Below are 15,975 nucleotides of genomic sequence, written 5' to 3' on the forward strand. Positions count from 1 at the left end.
AATGAATCCGCCACAGGTATACATGCGTTCCCCATCCTGAACCCTCCTCCCTCCTCCCTCCCCATACCATCCCTCTGGGTCGTCCCAGTGCACTAGCCCCAAGCATCCAGTATCGTGCATCGAACCTGGACTGGCAACTTGTGTCTTACATGATATTTTACATGTTTCAATGTCATTCTCCCAAATCTTCCCACCCTCTCCCTCTCCCACAGAGTCCATAAGACTGTTCTATACATCAGTGTCTCTTTTGCTGTCTCGTACACCGGGTTATTGTTACCATCTTTCTAAATTCCATATACATGTGTTAGTATACTATATTGATGTTTTTCCTTCTGGCTTACTTCACTCTGTATAATAGGCTCCAGTTTCATCCACCTCATTAGAACTGATTCAACTGTATTCTTTTTAATGGCTGAGTAATACTCCATTGTGTATATGTACCACAGCTTTCTTATCCATTCATCTGCTGATGGACATCTAGGTTGCTTCCATGTCCTGGCTATTATAAACAGTGCTGCGATGAACATTGGGGTACACGTGTCTCTTTCCCTTCTGGTTTCCTCAGTGTGTATGCCCAGCAGTGGGATTGCTGGATCATAAGGCAGTTCTATTTCCAGTTTTTTAAGGAATCTCCACACTGTTCTCCATAGTGGCTGTACTAGTTTGCATTCCCACCAACAGTGTAAGAGGGTTCCCTTTTCTCCACACCCTCTCCAGCATTTATTATTTGTAGACTTTTGGATTGCAGCCATTCTGACTGGTGTGAAATGGTACCTCACAGTGGTTTGGATTTGCATTTCTCTGATAATGAGTGATGTTGAGCATCTTTTCATGTGTTTGTTAGCCATCTGTATGTCTTCTTATTACATCACATTAAAGGGCTTCCTGATCTCTGGTCTAAGACTTGTCTACTTTTCTTAAAAGGAATGTTCCACTGTTCCACAATGTAATCTCATGTAGATTCTCCTTTGGAGTTTCTGATTTTCTTGATCTTCATTTGTCTTCTTTGACTTCTTTTGTGATGAAGAATCTTTTTGATAGTCCTTCTCTTACTGTACTTGAACTAGAAAGACAACCAAATAGGCAAGCTGTGGTAGATGTCACACATTCATTCTGTGTGCTCATTGTGTATGTGTATAAGTATAATTAAACTATGACCAGTTTTCATATAGCTCGTTCTTATATCTTGATATTTCATCACTGAAATAAACATGAAATTGTAAGGACACTGACTTACGTTAAAGAGATTTAACTTTTTTCTTTTTTCAGTTCAGAATCTTTTTCTTTTTTTGATCGAAGGGGTCTAGCAGAAGACTCCAAGAGAGTTGTTCGCAGATGTTTGCTTATGCCCACACATTTCCACATATCTTCAGAAATCTCAAAGTGTTCTGATTACATGATATTGTAGAAAATGCCAATGTTCTGTCAATAATGCTTTGAACAGCTGTGCCATTATACACATGTGGACTGCCTGAAGAGCTCACTGTGCTGTACAGCTCTGCCTCTTAAACTCGGTCCCCAGAGCCCCTATCCCAAGTGAACAACTTCTTTTGTTATTGCTTTATCCAGTTTTTTCTTTCAGCTTTAGATTCCACTCTGGTTTGTATCCTTAAATCATACTCCAGAGAATCCGTAAAGGTGTTTCTTCACTCTTCTGTTTACACCAGATTATTCAACTGTACAGTGATAACATCCTTGAGTATCCTGCTGCAATCTTTTATTTGCTCTTAAAAAAAAAAAAAAAAAATTTTATCTCTTTGGCTGTAATGGCTCTGAGTTGCCGCAGATGGGATCTTTGTTGCAGTGTGCAGGTTCTTTAGTTGTGGCATGCGGGATTTAGTTCCCGGACCAGAACCAGGAATCGAACCCGAGATCCCTAATTTGGGAGCCCGGAGTCTTAGCCACTGGACCACCAGGGAAGTCCTCATTTGCCCTTGAACAACCCACAGATTTACATCTCAATACCACATCAGCATGAGAGGCCAGGCCAAATTGAAGAACTTCTATTGGACAATCTCACTTTGAGACTTGCTGTTGAGGAGTGATATTAGTGGAAAACCCTGTTAAGCGGAATGTGAAGGAAAGCTCAAGATGCCCAGTTGCTAAAAATCTCTGCCTGCTGTGCAAATTCTTCCTGGTGCAGAAAAGAACATAGTCATGGATTTTTCAAGCTAAAGGTTATAGTCCCACAGCAAAAGCAGAAAAGTTACCTGTGGTCGATTTGTATATATTTGGGGAATTGTTTTCTGAAAGCAGCTCTATCTTATCCTGAAATTCTTGGATTTCTTTGTTGTTGCTGGTAGTGTTAAGTTGGAAGAAATTCCCAGATGTCTGAAAACTTTTGTGACATTATTTCAATTGACAAATAGTGTACAGGTCGCCTGGTTCTCAAATGAATGTTATTTGATCCACATTAAGCCGTCTTTTAGTTCTTACATCCGTCTTAACTTTATTAAAGTCAAAAATAATGTTTAGAGAAGGTAAAATCATAAATATGATTCATAAATACTTAAAAAATCAACAGTAGAGCTCCTAGTTGAATAGAAAGCTCAGAGTTGTAGTTTATCTTTGAAAGAAAAACTTCTGGGATTAAGGGTAAACCAGTTTTAGAAAAGAAATAAAATATTATGGAATTTGAAAATCTAATTTGGCATATATTAGATTAATGCCCTGTAAAACCCTAAACTCTGAATTCATTTTACAGAATGTTTGACTTAATTCTCTTATTTTTCTCACTTTTTCCATTGTTCCTTATGTGTAAATCTCAGGGACTTTTCCTTTTATGGGTTTAAACATTTAGTATTGAATTCTAAAGGAGCAGATCCCTCCCTGCTTTTTTACTTTTGGTGAACTTTTGAAAAGGCGGTGGACTGAAATGTGTGTGTGTGAAAGTACTTTTTCTATGAATATATGCATAATCCCACAATTTCACCAATGTACATATTTTTTGCTTGCAAATAAGAAGGGATTTAAAACTTCAGTACATAAAAAGCACAGTTGACAAAGACCTTTTCATATATTTGTCTCCTAATATGTTTTTATTTTTAAAAAATATGCTGCAGCTGATTGAACATAATTTGATTTTGACTTGTGCCACACAACTATAATTCCTTCAAAAACATGTCAATATGCAGTATATTTAAGGTGGTGTCAGCGCCAATTCCTTCTTTATTTAGAGTAATGTAATCTAAAACTATCAACCTTTTCTACTTTCATGAGCTTTTGACTTTCATACCATAATGCATGAAATATTGCATTTTATTTAAAGCTTTGGGTAGAATATCCATCACTGGAGAGAAATTTTATACTTCATTCACCCCCTCCATTGAAACAGGCTTTTCTACCACTGTCTGTGTGTCTTTCAATATTCTCAGCCCTTTGAATTACTTTGGATTAATTAGTTATCTCTTTATTTAAAACAATATAATGGTCCCCCTTTTGCCTTCAAAGAATTGGATTAAACAGGGTGAATAAACTGGGGAATAAAATATCAAATGATGCCAGAGTCTACTTGCCTTATCAGTTCTCTTCAGATAGACATGATTAACCAACCTGTTGGCTAGTAGATCTGGACTAGAGAGAAGAAAGAATAATGAATATTGAAAGGATGTAGAGAGGGGAAAAAAGCCTGTAAATTGACCTATGATAAGAAGAATCCATGACATGAGGCAGAGTATGATCTGTATCTGGGATTCAGGGCCAACTTGGCTTACTTTTATGAGGATATCTTATATATTTTTGTGAATATTAAGTTCTATAAAGTCCAAATTGAGCAAAGAAAAACAAATGGCATATATGGTTATCTACACATACAATGTGGGGCAACCTTTGGGGACAGAAAATACGTTGAAATATTGAATAACCAAAGTAGAAATGCTCCTTTAGCAGGGTAGTCCTCTAACTAGCTCCCTAGCTATCCATATTGGAGAAGGCAATGGCACCCCACTCCCGTACTCTTGCCTGGAAAATCCCATGGACGGAGAAGCCTGGTAGGCTGCAGTCCATGGGTTCGCTAAGAGTCGGGCACGACTGAGCGACTTCACTTTCACTTTTCACTTTCATGCATTGGAGAAGGAAATGGCAGCCCACTCCAGTGTTCTTGCCTGGAGAATCCCAGGGACGGGGGAGCCTGGTGGGCTGCTGTCTATGGGGTCGCACAGAGTTGGGCACGACTGAAGTGACTTAGCAGCAGCAGCTATCCATATACACATTGTTTTGTGTTTCACGTTTAGTCACAACATTTTAGTAGGTTGTAACATCATATCTGATGTTAGTGTATGTTGGAGCAGATGCATATTAGCACCTGAATCCAGGGCACACAGCAGCCACGTGCATTTACTTGTGAAGTGAATTGTTCTATCATTTTTGTGCATTCATTATGACTAGTGCCTGGGGAAAGCCGGGCCGATTTTAATCATGTGAAAAACCTACCCGGAATGAGCTTCCACTGTAAAGGAGAATACATGTACACATAAATATATGAAGATCGAAAGAGTAGAAACTGTACAGCTTAACAGGGAAGCATGTAACTGAGGGACATGTGACATGGTAACAAGGGGTGAGAGCTCAGAGATTTTGTGGGTGGGATAGAAATAGTCAGGGAAGTCTTCCTAAGAAAAGGGTATTTGCTTTAAACAATTCTGATAGCTGAACAAAGTTCATGTATGCCTAAAAAGACATATGTTTTTTAAAAATATAGATTGTTCATTTTATACTCATAGGAAGGAGAATATGAAGGCATGTGATCCCACAGAAACACGGATGCAAAAAAGGATGCAGAAGGGAGATGTCTTTGCATCTTTCCCAGATCCTCCGTATTTTCATTTGCTCATGTGGTTTGTGTTTACTCTGTGAGCCGATGCAGGCTCTCTGAGTAGGCATATTGTTAAAGGCATAGTGACAGTTTTTTGTCTTGATGTCCCCGTATAAATGCTGGCCTAGTATAATTAGCCTTTGTAATGTGTGATTTAAGGTATGATGTTTGTACTCCTTGAATTTTTTTCTTATGGCAAACTGTCTCACAGCTTTGGCCATGTCAATAATCATTAACACTTTGTTACAGAAAGGTAGAAAGGAAGACTATGAAAGAAGACCTATTTATTTTGCTTTTCAGCTGCAATGCTGGTAGATGAAAGGCTTAATGAGGAAAGATATTGAGATTAATATTTAAGTCAGGTTTTCGTTCATGTCATAACCATGGATTATGAGAATTTGGAATCTGGGACTGACCTTGACACAGACCCATAGTCACTGATACTGGCCTTTTATATTAAGTTCAAGAAAATTTGCAGTTATTCTGAATAGATTTTCAGGCATAGCATGAGTAATACTGACTGTTTAGTCTCCTGCGTTGGCACACTGAGCCACCTGGGAAGCGCATGTTTAGATGCTAGGATTAGTTATGTTCATCGAGGTAGATCTTCTGTGGGTCTTTGAGACAATTTTACTGTAATCGTACACAACTTTTTAATGTGATTTATTTATTTACCTGTTTTTATTGACCTGTAGTTGCTGTACAATATTATGTAAGTTATAGGTATACAATATAGTGATTTATAATTTCTAAAGGTTATACTCCATTTATAGTTATTGTAAAATATTAGCTGTATTTCCCCCAAATTGTGCAGTAGTTCCAAAGAGCCAAAAGAAAGTCATTGTGCCGGAACTCAGAAAGTGAAGTGAAGAATGGTTTGTGATGAGGCTGAGGTAGGCTGGGGTCGCTGGATCACACAGGGTCTCATGGGCCTTGTTAAAGAGGATTTAGGGCTTTCTTCTAAGGGCAATAGGAAGAATTTCCACAGGGGAATGACATAATTAGATTTGAGTTTTAGAAAGATTGTTCTGGCTCAAGTATTGAGAATGCTTTGAAATCTTTCATCAAGGATTGGGAGTTTGGCTCATCTCTAAAGGGACCTTTTTGGGGGAAACACTGAATATTTACGCTAGTATTCCTTGGGCTTCCCTGGTGGCTCAGAGGTTAAAGAGTCTTCCTGCAATGCAGGAGACCAGGGTTCGATGCCTGGGTCAGGAAGATCCCCTGGAGAAGGAAATGGCAACCCACTCTAGTATTCTTGCCTGGAGAATCCCATGGATGGAGGAGCCTGGTGGGCTACAGTCCATGGCATCGCAGAGTCGGACACGACTGAGCAACTTCACTTCACTTCACTTCCTTTCTTGGGTATTGGTCCCTGGGATAAAAGTCAGTGATAAAATTGGCATTGTCAATTTCTAGGTTTCCAGTAAATCTGGGGTTCATGGTTATTTGAGTGTGTACATGTATGACTATATACATATGAGCATATTATGTATGTGTGTATATGTATGTTGTTGTTCAGTCGCTAAGTTGTGTCCAACTCTTTGCGACCCCGTGGACTGTAGCACATTAGAGTCCTCTGTCCTCCACGATCTCCTGGAGCTTTCTAAAATTCATGTCCATTGCATCGATGATGCTGTCTAACCATCTCAATTCTCTGCCACCCCCTTCTCCTTTTGCCTTCACTCTTTCCCAGCATCAGGGTCTTTTCCAATGAGTCAGCTCTTTGCATCAGGTGGCCAAAGTATTGGAGCTTCAGTTTCAGCATCAGTCCTGCCAGTGAATATTCAAGGTTGATTTCCTTTAGGATGGACTGGTTGGCTCTCCTTGCCATCCAAGGGACTCTCGAGAGTCTTCCTCAGTGCCACTGTGTGTGCCTGTGTGTGTGTGTGTGTGTATATATATATACATACAGACACATATTCAGACACACACACATCTGTGTATGCACACATACATTCTGTCTCCCAAAATAAAGAGATCCCAGTGTATTTTTTCTCTATCTTCTGCCTCTAACCATTCAATTTTAATGTTTTTCAGTTGTGACATACATGTTTAAGGGATGAGGAAGAGAAAATATAATTACCAATGCCTTTAATCTATAAGATATAATGACGTGTTACGATTATTCTCCATAAGAGACTGCGAGTGTGTTATGTTGTGCATAACAATTTTATAACGTAGATTCCAAGTTTTCAGAAATCGTAGACATACAGAAGAATGCTGTGTTTTCCGCATCATGATGAACACTGCAGTTGTGCACATATATAGGACTCGATCATACTGAGCATTCCCTGAGCTCCATTTGCAGACAAGTCGTTTCTCCACCATGACAAAATTCCCACAAGATTCTGAATAATTAATTTCCTGGAATTTGCAGGATTCAGCAGTTATGTTCAGCATTATTGATGGCAGCAAACTTTATCTCTTTTATTTCTGAGACACATAATGAAATAGGGAGTCCCTCAAAAAACCATTAGTTGAGACTAATTTTGTAAGGGCCGGTGGGCTTTTGCCTTAATGTGTGTAAGTACGATTTTTTTCTCTCTCTCACAGCAGAATGCACAGTAGACACAGGCAGAGTGAATTGGCACTAATTTATGAACCTTTCCAACCTCTGTGCGGTACACCTTGTGAGGGCAAGACTCTCTAATTACACTCACTTCGCATAATGAGAGCTTTTAATGACAATTACTGGTTAGAGTTAGGGATGTTTGGGGACCTTAAGGGAAGATGTATTGACTTTCAGAAGGAAAGACTTCATCTGCCTTTTGTGTAGCTCAGCCCCAACCACTGACCAGTTACTCAATGAAACTCAACTCCGTGGCCCCAAAGATGTAAGTGGGCTCTAAACCGAGGGACACTTTTCTTTCTCAACTGAAATTAGGTCAAAGAGTTCAAGATTCTGTTTGCTTTTAGCAGTGTTTTTACTTTGCGCTTTTTTCCTTGGTGATGGTCACACTGGCTGTTTCCTTTTTGGTAACAAGAATAACCCATAGTCCAGACTGCTCTTTTTAGACACATTGATTTGCACAGTCACAAATGGATACCTGACATTGTTTTCCTCTTTACACATTTGCAGTGTTCAAATTGGAGGGACTAGTATTTAAAAGCTCCGGTATCCTTTATATTACTATGGATATGACAATTATAATAAAGATAAAAATTGAGATAATTACTAATTGTACTAAGGACATGAGTTTATATGGTCTACTTGCCCATTTTTGAGCAAGGCAGAATTTTTCTTTACAAGGCAGGATGACATATTTTATGTATGTCATCTTTTGCAAACAATTAGAAATTTAAATTACATAACACATCAACATTTAGCTAGTAGAATGATACTGCCTTTCTAGCTTCAGTTTCTGTCTCTCTCCTTAATGACGATACATCAGGTTTTGTCTATTTCTTTTACCCTTTCAAGTTGTTCTGAGCATTAGTTTCTCCCACAACTCTTCTTGCTTTTATATTCTATATTGTATACCATTTCCATTGTTTCCAGTTTTTTGCATTTTGAATTTTCTATCTTGATGTCTGCTAAATCTGAAGCTAGAATTAAAAGCAAAAAGTATTTGCAATGCACACAAGTTTAAACCCAGTAAATTTAAATAACTTACAAGTAATATAACTGATAAAGTTGAAAGGGAAAATGACTCATGTTTTCTTGGCGCTTTCTACTCAGAACATTCCCAGCTGTAGGATTCTGATTTAAATGACTGTCTTTCACATATGCTAAATCCTTACCCTACAACTCCCCAAAGCTAACATACTTTAAGCCCTTAATAAGTGCTAGCTTTAGCAATATTGTCAGATTTTGAAACCATGAAACATTCCAATTGCCTTTCATCAGTTTTAATACAATTTCTTGTGAATGGGTATGTTTATAACCAAAGATTGTATTTTTCAATCATGAGCTTCCCGGGTGGTGCTACTGGTAAAGAACCCGCATGTTAATACAGGAAACATAAGAGATGTGGGTTTAATCCCTGGGTCGGGAAGATCCTTTGGAGGAGGGCATGGAAACCCACTCCATTATTCTTGTCTGGAGAATCCCATGCACAGAGGAGCATGGTGGGCTACTGTCCAGAGGATCGCAGAGTCAGATGCAACTGAAGGTGTTTAGCACACACACATGCATTCATTTATTCATTCAGTGGACACACTTTCATTGATTGGTTGCTCTAGACAAGGTACAAAGTACAAGTCATCCTTCAAACAGAGAATCTAAGATACCTATAACAAATTGTATAAAAGATTAAAACTAACATTTATCAAGCGTTTATTAAGCTAGGCAATGGTGCTACGTGCTTCTACACCCACAGTCAGAAATCCTATCAGCTGGCCCAGGAAGGAATGGTAATCTGAATTTTTTGCTAAGGATTCCAAGTGTTAGAGAGACCAAGTAAGTGACGTGCCCGGGCTCTCAGAGCCAGGAGGCCATCACAGCAGGCTTCCTAATTCCAAATCTGGAGTTGGTATCTATACATCAGCCATTGGCTTTTCCTGCCTTTCCTGCCTGGCCTTTCCTGCCCTCCACTGTGTTAGAAGCTGATCCTCTGACCTTGGCCATAAAGACTGTGAGGCAGGAAAAGGACACTGAAGTTTTCTCTGAAGGTGTTGGTCTGCTGTTTGTCTTGGCTACTTACTGCTCTTAAAAGAGTTAATAGAGTTTATTAAGTCTGTAAATATATTCAAAACTAAAACATAAATGTAGTTTCAAAGACTGTCTGTATAATTCAGGGAAATAAAATTTGACACAAATTGTTCTATGCACTAACTTCTTTTCTTTTTTCATTTGAAGAGCAAAGCCTATCAGTTTTTAGCATCAGAATTTAAGAGAACTATAGTCCAGTTATTTGAGGTTCCACATCCCTAATCACCCAGAAAGGTTGTACCTGGCCACTGACTCTCAGTCCTATGAAAAATAGCACCATATCCCCTGTTTGATGACAGAAGGATCTGACACTGGACTCTTGGCCTGAGCGTTGTCCAAGGTCAGGGGACCAGCTTCTAAGACAGTTTAATAGAGAAATCACAGATGCCCAGGTGAGGCATTTTGGTGGAACTGCCAAGTATAAAAGCAGAGCTAAAATTGCCTAGCTCATCACAGACCCCAAAGAAAAAGCCCCTTAATGTTGCATATGTTTCAAGCATGCACCTCTTTATGTGTTGCTGCTGTTCATGATAAATCAGGAAGTTAAAGCCAAACCAATTATAGAGTCCCAAAGATTAATGTGTCACTTCCTGTGTGTAACAGAAAGTTTCAGCTTTTCTTTAATTATCTGTTTGGGTTTTTTTGTTTTGTTTTGTTTTTTTGTGGCTAAATAGCATTAATCATTGAATTTCTAAAAGTCCAAGCAGGCACAAAGAAACACCTAATTTATTTATTTTAGTTTTTTTTTTCACCCTAGTTTTATTGAAAAATAATTGACAGATATCACTGTATACATTTAAGGCATGCGGGCTGATGGTTTGATGTGCACAAGTTATAAGTGATGTAGATCCAGCTAACATCCATCCTCTCATATAGATGCAATAAAGAGAAAAGAAAGACGTTTTCTCCTTGAAGAATTACCCCAATTTTAAGCAAGTTATTTTGCAAACATGTTTTGAACATATATAATAGGTAAGATGACGGGGTTGTACAAAGATCAATAAGACAAAAGAATCATTGAGCCCACATGTCATCTATGCATCCTTGGACATACTCTATACACTTCTCTTCCCACTTGTAATATGGTAATAATGTCTACTTCATAAAGCTGTTGTAAGTACTAAATGATATAGTGTATGTAAAGTGCCTCCTCTTGAAAAAGAAAGTTATTATTTTATCATCAGTATTCTCCCTACTAAAGTTAAGTGACTTGTAGAAAATCAGCACGAGTTGCTGACAGGATTAGGATCCCCCTCTGATTCTCTTATACACAAACATCTGTTCAGTGGGTTTGCTGGTTGATTTTGCAGGTATTTGTTGAGTGCCTCCTATCAGCAAGGAGCTGTGCTAAGCTCTGTGAAAACACCAGTTACTCTTGGACACGCTTTTTCGCCTCAAGTGCTTCTGAGCTATTCGAGGATGCGAGGCATATACGACACATACGTAAACAATTGTGGAGCCAAGAAGAAAGCAGAAAGTGATACAAAAGAGGCCCAGGCAAGGAAATTTGGGAAGGGAAAGCTAGGTGGACTACAGGACATTTGGGTTGGGCCTTCAGGGATGGATAGATTTGGACATTCCAAGGAAAGAAAACGGGAAATGCCTGATGCAGGAAGTGGTGAAAGTTCGTGGTGCTTGAATGAAGTTCTTTGAGGGAGCAGGATAGTGGAAGGTATTAATAGGCACAGACTAGATGCTGTAGTGTTTCCATGAGAAGTGTCGCAGTGTCTCAAAGTCCCCAAGTAACAGAGAAAGAACTTAGGGGACGGAGGTTTGAGAGACAGAGAGCTGACAAAGTGTTAATAATCACTCGTTGGTGAATAGAAGTGAAGAGTATATGAGTGTTCATTATACTATTCTCGGGAACCTTTCTGGAGATTTGAATTTTTTTTAAAGTTGAGGGGGAAAAAATACATAGGAAACGCCTATAATCAGTAAACAAAGAACACACTACCTAGTTAAACAAATGTGGACAACGCGACAGGAAATGCCCCAGGAGATTATAGGAATGGCCAGTAAATAGTAAAAATATGTTCCATCTCTTAGAAGAGAAATTTAATTCAAAGCAAAACGAGGTTACTTTTCACCCACCTGCTCACCCCATTTTTAGAGTGTAGTCACATTGTATGAATCTGAAAAAAAGAGATGTGAATACTGACCTGTGATCTCTATAGGAGTCTAAGAGCAGAGTATATGAGGTATCTGGCACTAAAAGAACTCAGGAACAACATCTCTCTCTCTCTCTCTCTCTTTTTTTTTTTTTTTTTTTTGGAGTGTTTTGTCTCCTTTATCTGCCTTGTTCATACAATACATATAATACACTTAAGTCAATTGACGGGTCAAACAAATGTATTTCATGTACACTAATGAGAGAATTTATTAAATGCTTTAGAGATTATAACATTTAAAAGTTCAGCAAAGCTCTAAACATTTATAGTTTTTAAGACTTATAACCTTTTAGTTTTGAAACTATAAAAAAAAAAATCATTTGAAGAATCAGTAAGTAAACACTCTGAAAAAGGAAGAAAACGGTAGCAAGATTCAATTACAGATATTCACAGAATTTGTTCTTTTGCCTTCAAGAGCCAGCAGATAATAATTTCTCATATAAAGGTTATGCCTTTAAATGTCTTTGGTCCTATTCATTTCTTCACAACATGCGTATATACATACGCACACATATCACTTAAACCTTCTTCTAACCTGTCTTAACTAGAAGATAACCGAGTGCACAGGCTGCTTGAAATAAAGACATGTGAGAAGTGCCACAACTAAGTAAACACAATAACAAGGAATCCAGGAAAGTAAATGAACAGCATCTCCTCCTGCCACTGCCGTGATCCAGTGAGAGGTCATGAACACTTGAACTAGAGGATCAGCAGCAGTGTGGGAGAGAATCCACAGGCCGTGCAACTGATGGCATTTGAGGGAACAAGGAGAAGGACAGCGTGCAAGAAAAGATCCAGATGTTGTTTGTCTGTAGAAGAAAAATTGCTGCGGAAAGGAGAAAATGCTAGCTTAATTGAGTTGTTTGCCACACAGATTGTTAAACACGTCAAGGGAGTCTTTTCAGGAAGGGTGGTTGATCCCTAGAAATTATTAAAGATACACCCATAGTTTAAAGGCTTCTTAACTAAATGCTCTGTTTGTAAGAATTATATTCTTAAATATATATTACTGGCACACACAAAATAAAACCATTATTAAAAGTATCCTTCCCCAGCCTCTTCTTATAGAAAGACATTGCTTTTTCTTTTCTTTTTTTTCTGAAACCAAGAAAAAAAGGTAGATATTTGTTTAATCCCACATTTATTTCCCATTGTGGAATTAAATGGAATTAAAAGTAATGGAAGAAATCACAAATAATGATTGAAACATTAAACAAGACATAGGTAGTATACTTTCTGTTGAAATTGACAGCATATACAATTACTTACTTGACTTAGACAGTAAGAAATTGTATTGTTTCATGAAACTGGAGTCTGGAATTGCCAAGCATTGACATAATCCAGTGAGCCCAGCTCCTTTTCTTTGTGATTAGTATATCCTCGCCCACCTATGTTGGCTTTATCCTTTAACAAATTCCTCTGGTGTTGGGAAGATGAATACAGTAGGTCAAGGTTTCATATCTGCAAACCCTCTTATCTTAACCCCCAGAAAGCAAAGGCTATGTGCTACCATTATATTAGAAAACATAACCGAGGAGAAGCAGGAGTGAGGGAAAATGAGAGTGAAGCAGCAATGGAGGAAGCGTCAATTATCGAGCTGACTTTTGCTTGGTATCAAGCGTCACTGATTGCTTGACTTTTTTTGTACACTTGACTCACCAAGAGGTTACAGACACATTTATATCTCAGGATTGGCCTTCCAGACAGAAGGAAAGAGCATTTATCTGCCGCTTCTCTCAAGGGGCAAAGGATTACCCAACACAGGGAAAATTCCCCTAAACTTCCAGGTGGTACACATGTGTTACTGAGCAAGTCCCATGTCATCTCATGCTTCCACATCAGCAGGGAAGACTGAGTTTTGTGTGGATCTGTATATTCCTTTTGGGTGGTCAGGGGCTCCTGCCCCTTCTCAGCTGGTGCTCTGTGAGATCCTCTGCACCTGAAGAGGTGTTCCCGATGCATCCGTGGAGAGAGGAGTTCTCCCCCTCCACCTGCTTCTCCGCCATATTGTCTTCCTCCGGGGTAGCCATGTTGCCTACCAGAAAGATATTTATGACAATACCAGAATAATATCTGTGTGTACTCACATGTGTGTACATGTAGACTTTCAAAAGTTCACACAAATGGTAATATATAAAAATAGGAAGGAGCCTTGCTTTTTTTCCCCTTAACTTAATCCAGTCTTCCTATGTTCTGTTAAACATCTGCCTAAGAGTCCATTGACAAGGTATATCATAATGGCTTTAAATAATTCTCCCTGAATGAATATGTAAAGTTGTTTTTAGTTATTTACCGTTATGAATAACTGATCATGAACATTAGTATGCATTTATCTTGTTGGTTGGTTGGTTGGTTTTGGAGCATATTATTATCAACAATTCCTAGAAGTAGAATTGCTAGGCCAAAAAGTGTTTATATTTTTAATTTTGAAAATTTTCCTCTTAAAAGGTTCTATCATTTACCTTCCTTTCAACAGTCTGAGAGGGAGTTCACCACATGCTCACCAATAGTGGGTGTTACCAACTTGTAAGTTTGTTAAGAGAAAGTATCTTGTTTACATGGGTATTTATCCATTCTTTATTATGGCATTGCTTATTTGTTATTAATTATAAGTGATGTTGAGCCATTTATAAACTGTTCATTAACTTTTGCCTAACCTTTTCTTTTTTAACGCAGTATTCTGATTTTATATTCCTTAAAATTCTATATGTAAAATTAACTTTAAATCACTATATACATCCATATATGTATATCTATCTGTATATTATGTGCTTTAAAAAACCTAAGAGTTTATTATTAGTTTGTTGTTTCAATCATTAGCTTCTTTATCATGAGTTTCTCTCAAGGAATCGTGCTAGGCATCAAAAGATACAAAAATGTTTGTATCTTTTTTTTTTAACCAATTTAGCCATTAATCATTTGTATTGATTTCATAAGCTATTTATATAATAAGAATGTGTGGCAAATTTTTTTATTCATTTATCTTTTGACTGTATTTTTTCATATAAATTTGTTGTATAATATGCAGTTAGATTTAGCCATCTCTTCCTTTATAGCTTCTGGGAATTTTATTTTATTACTCAGTGTGCTCAGGCTGCTTTTAACAAAAGCAGACTAGGTGGCTTAAACAACATAAATTTGTTCCTCACAGTGGATAGGAAGTTAAAAATCAGGGTGTTGACTGATTCACCTCCTTGAGAAGAATCTGCTTCTTGCCTGTGTGTATGGCCACGTTCTCACTGTGTCCACACAAGGTGGAGAGAGAGGTGTAGCGATCTCTGCTGTCTCTTCCTCTGTTGCAAGGCACCAGCACTATTAAGACTGTATATGACCTCATTCAACCTTTATTACATCCTAAAGTCCCTATCACCAAATGCTGTCACAGTGGGAATTAGGGACTCAACGTATCAACTTGGGGTGGGGGAAACACAGTTCAGTCATAGCAACTGCCGAATGGAGTACTGCATTCTGTGTTCATCCACCAAATGGCAGTTTTGAGAACCTTGTGAGATCTTTGGGGTCTTAAGTCATTGATATTGTTTAACTTAGTATACAACTTTTTTGAGAGCAAGAATATAATTTCATTCTAGTACCCCCAACACTCATCTCAAAGGCCTCTTCTGTCCTATTCTGAGTGGGCCAACTATAAATTTGATGCTAGTCCTCAGAGATCATCTGTACAATAGCTTCAATGTGTATCTGTGGAAAATGAGACCCAGAGAGACTGAGGTGACTTCCCCCAAGTTTCAGAGTCAATCAGCACCAGGACTTAGACTGGGATTCTGGTCTCTCTGACTTTCAGTCTAATGTTGACTCTTCAATAGTGAATAAATACATATGAGTACTTAGAACATGCCTGGCACCTAATAATTACTCCCTGCTGCTGCTGCTGCTAAGTCGCTTCAGTCGTGTCCGACTCTGTGCAACCCCATAGACGGCAGCCCACCAGGCTCCCCCGTCCCTGGGATTCTCCAGGCAAGAACACTGCCTAAGTATTCACTATTATTGTGACTTTGCTGTTGTCTTCAGTATGATCATCATTATTCATAGAGAACAGATTCTGAAAGCAGATTGAGATTGAATCTTAGTGAAGTTAGCTGTCAGTTGTTAGCCCTTCTGAGCCTCATGTAGTTTTTTATTTTTTAACATGCAGAGCACTTGAAGCAGTACCTGGATCAAAATGATAAGTATGTAAATATTATATAAAATAATAATATTATAGAATCATATAGTCTCCTAGAGTCAGCTTGAACCAACTTGCCAATCTTGTCTAATTGCTTCCCTCTACCTTCTAAAGTCATGATGGTAAGCATGTGCTACAATGGTCACTAATACAGTAA

At 38.3% G+C, this 15,975-nt stretch overlaps 1 protein-coding gene across 8 annotated transcripts in view; it reads left to right on the forward strand.

The window, feature by feature from the left end:
* The window catches only part of SLC10A7 (solute carrier family 10 member 7), a 319,349-nt gene that overhangs the window by 150,808 nt on the left and 152,566 nt on the right, over positions 1 to 15,975 (forward strand). The window contains exon 6 of one of the 8 annotated variants that reach the window (XM_086346484.1): positions 10,778 to 12,685. The exons of the other annotated variants lie outside the window; for them this stretch is intronic. Within the exon in view, the coding sequence (XP_086202610.1) occupies positions 10,778 to 10,948 (171 nt within the window). The 3' untranslated portion in view covers positions 10,949 to 12,685. Of the gene's footprint in view, positions 1 to 10,777; positions 12,686 to 15,975 lie in introns of those variants that run through there. 8 annotated transcript variants of the gene reach the window in all.

The sequence above is a fragment of the Bos grunniens genome, chromosome 17 (genome assembly GCF_055505025.1).
Source record: "Bos grunniens cultivar Pamir isolate PY7600 chromosome 17, Bosgru_T2T1.0, whole genome shotgun sequence".
NCBI classification, from domain to species: domain Eukaryota; kingdom Metazoa; phylum Chordata; class Mammalia; order Artiodactyla; family Bovidae; genus Bos; species Bos grunniens.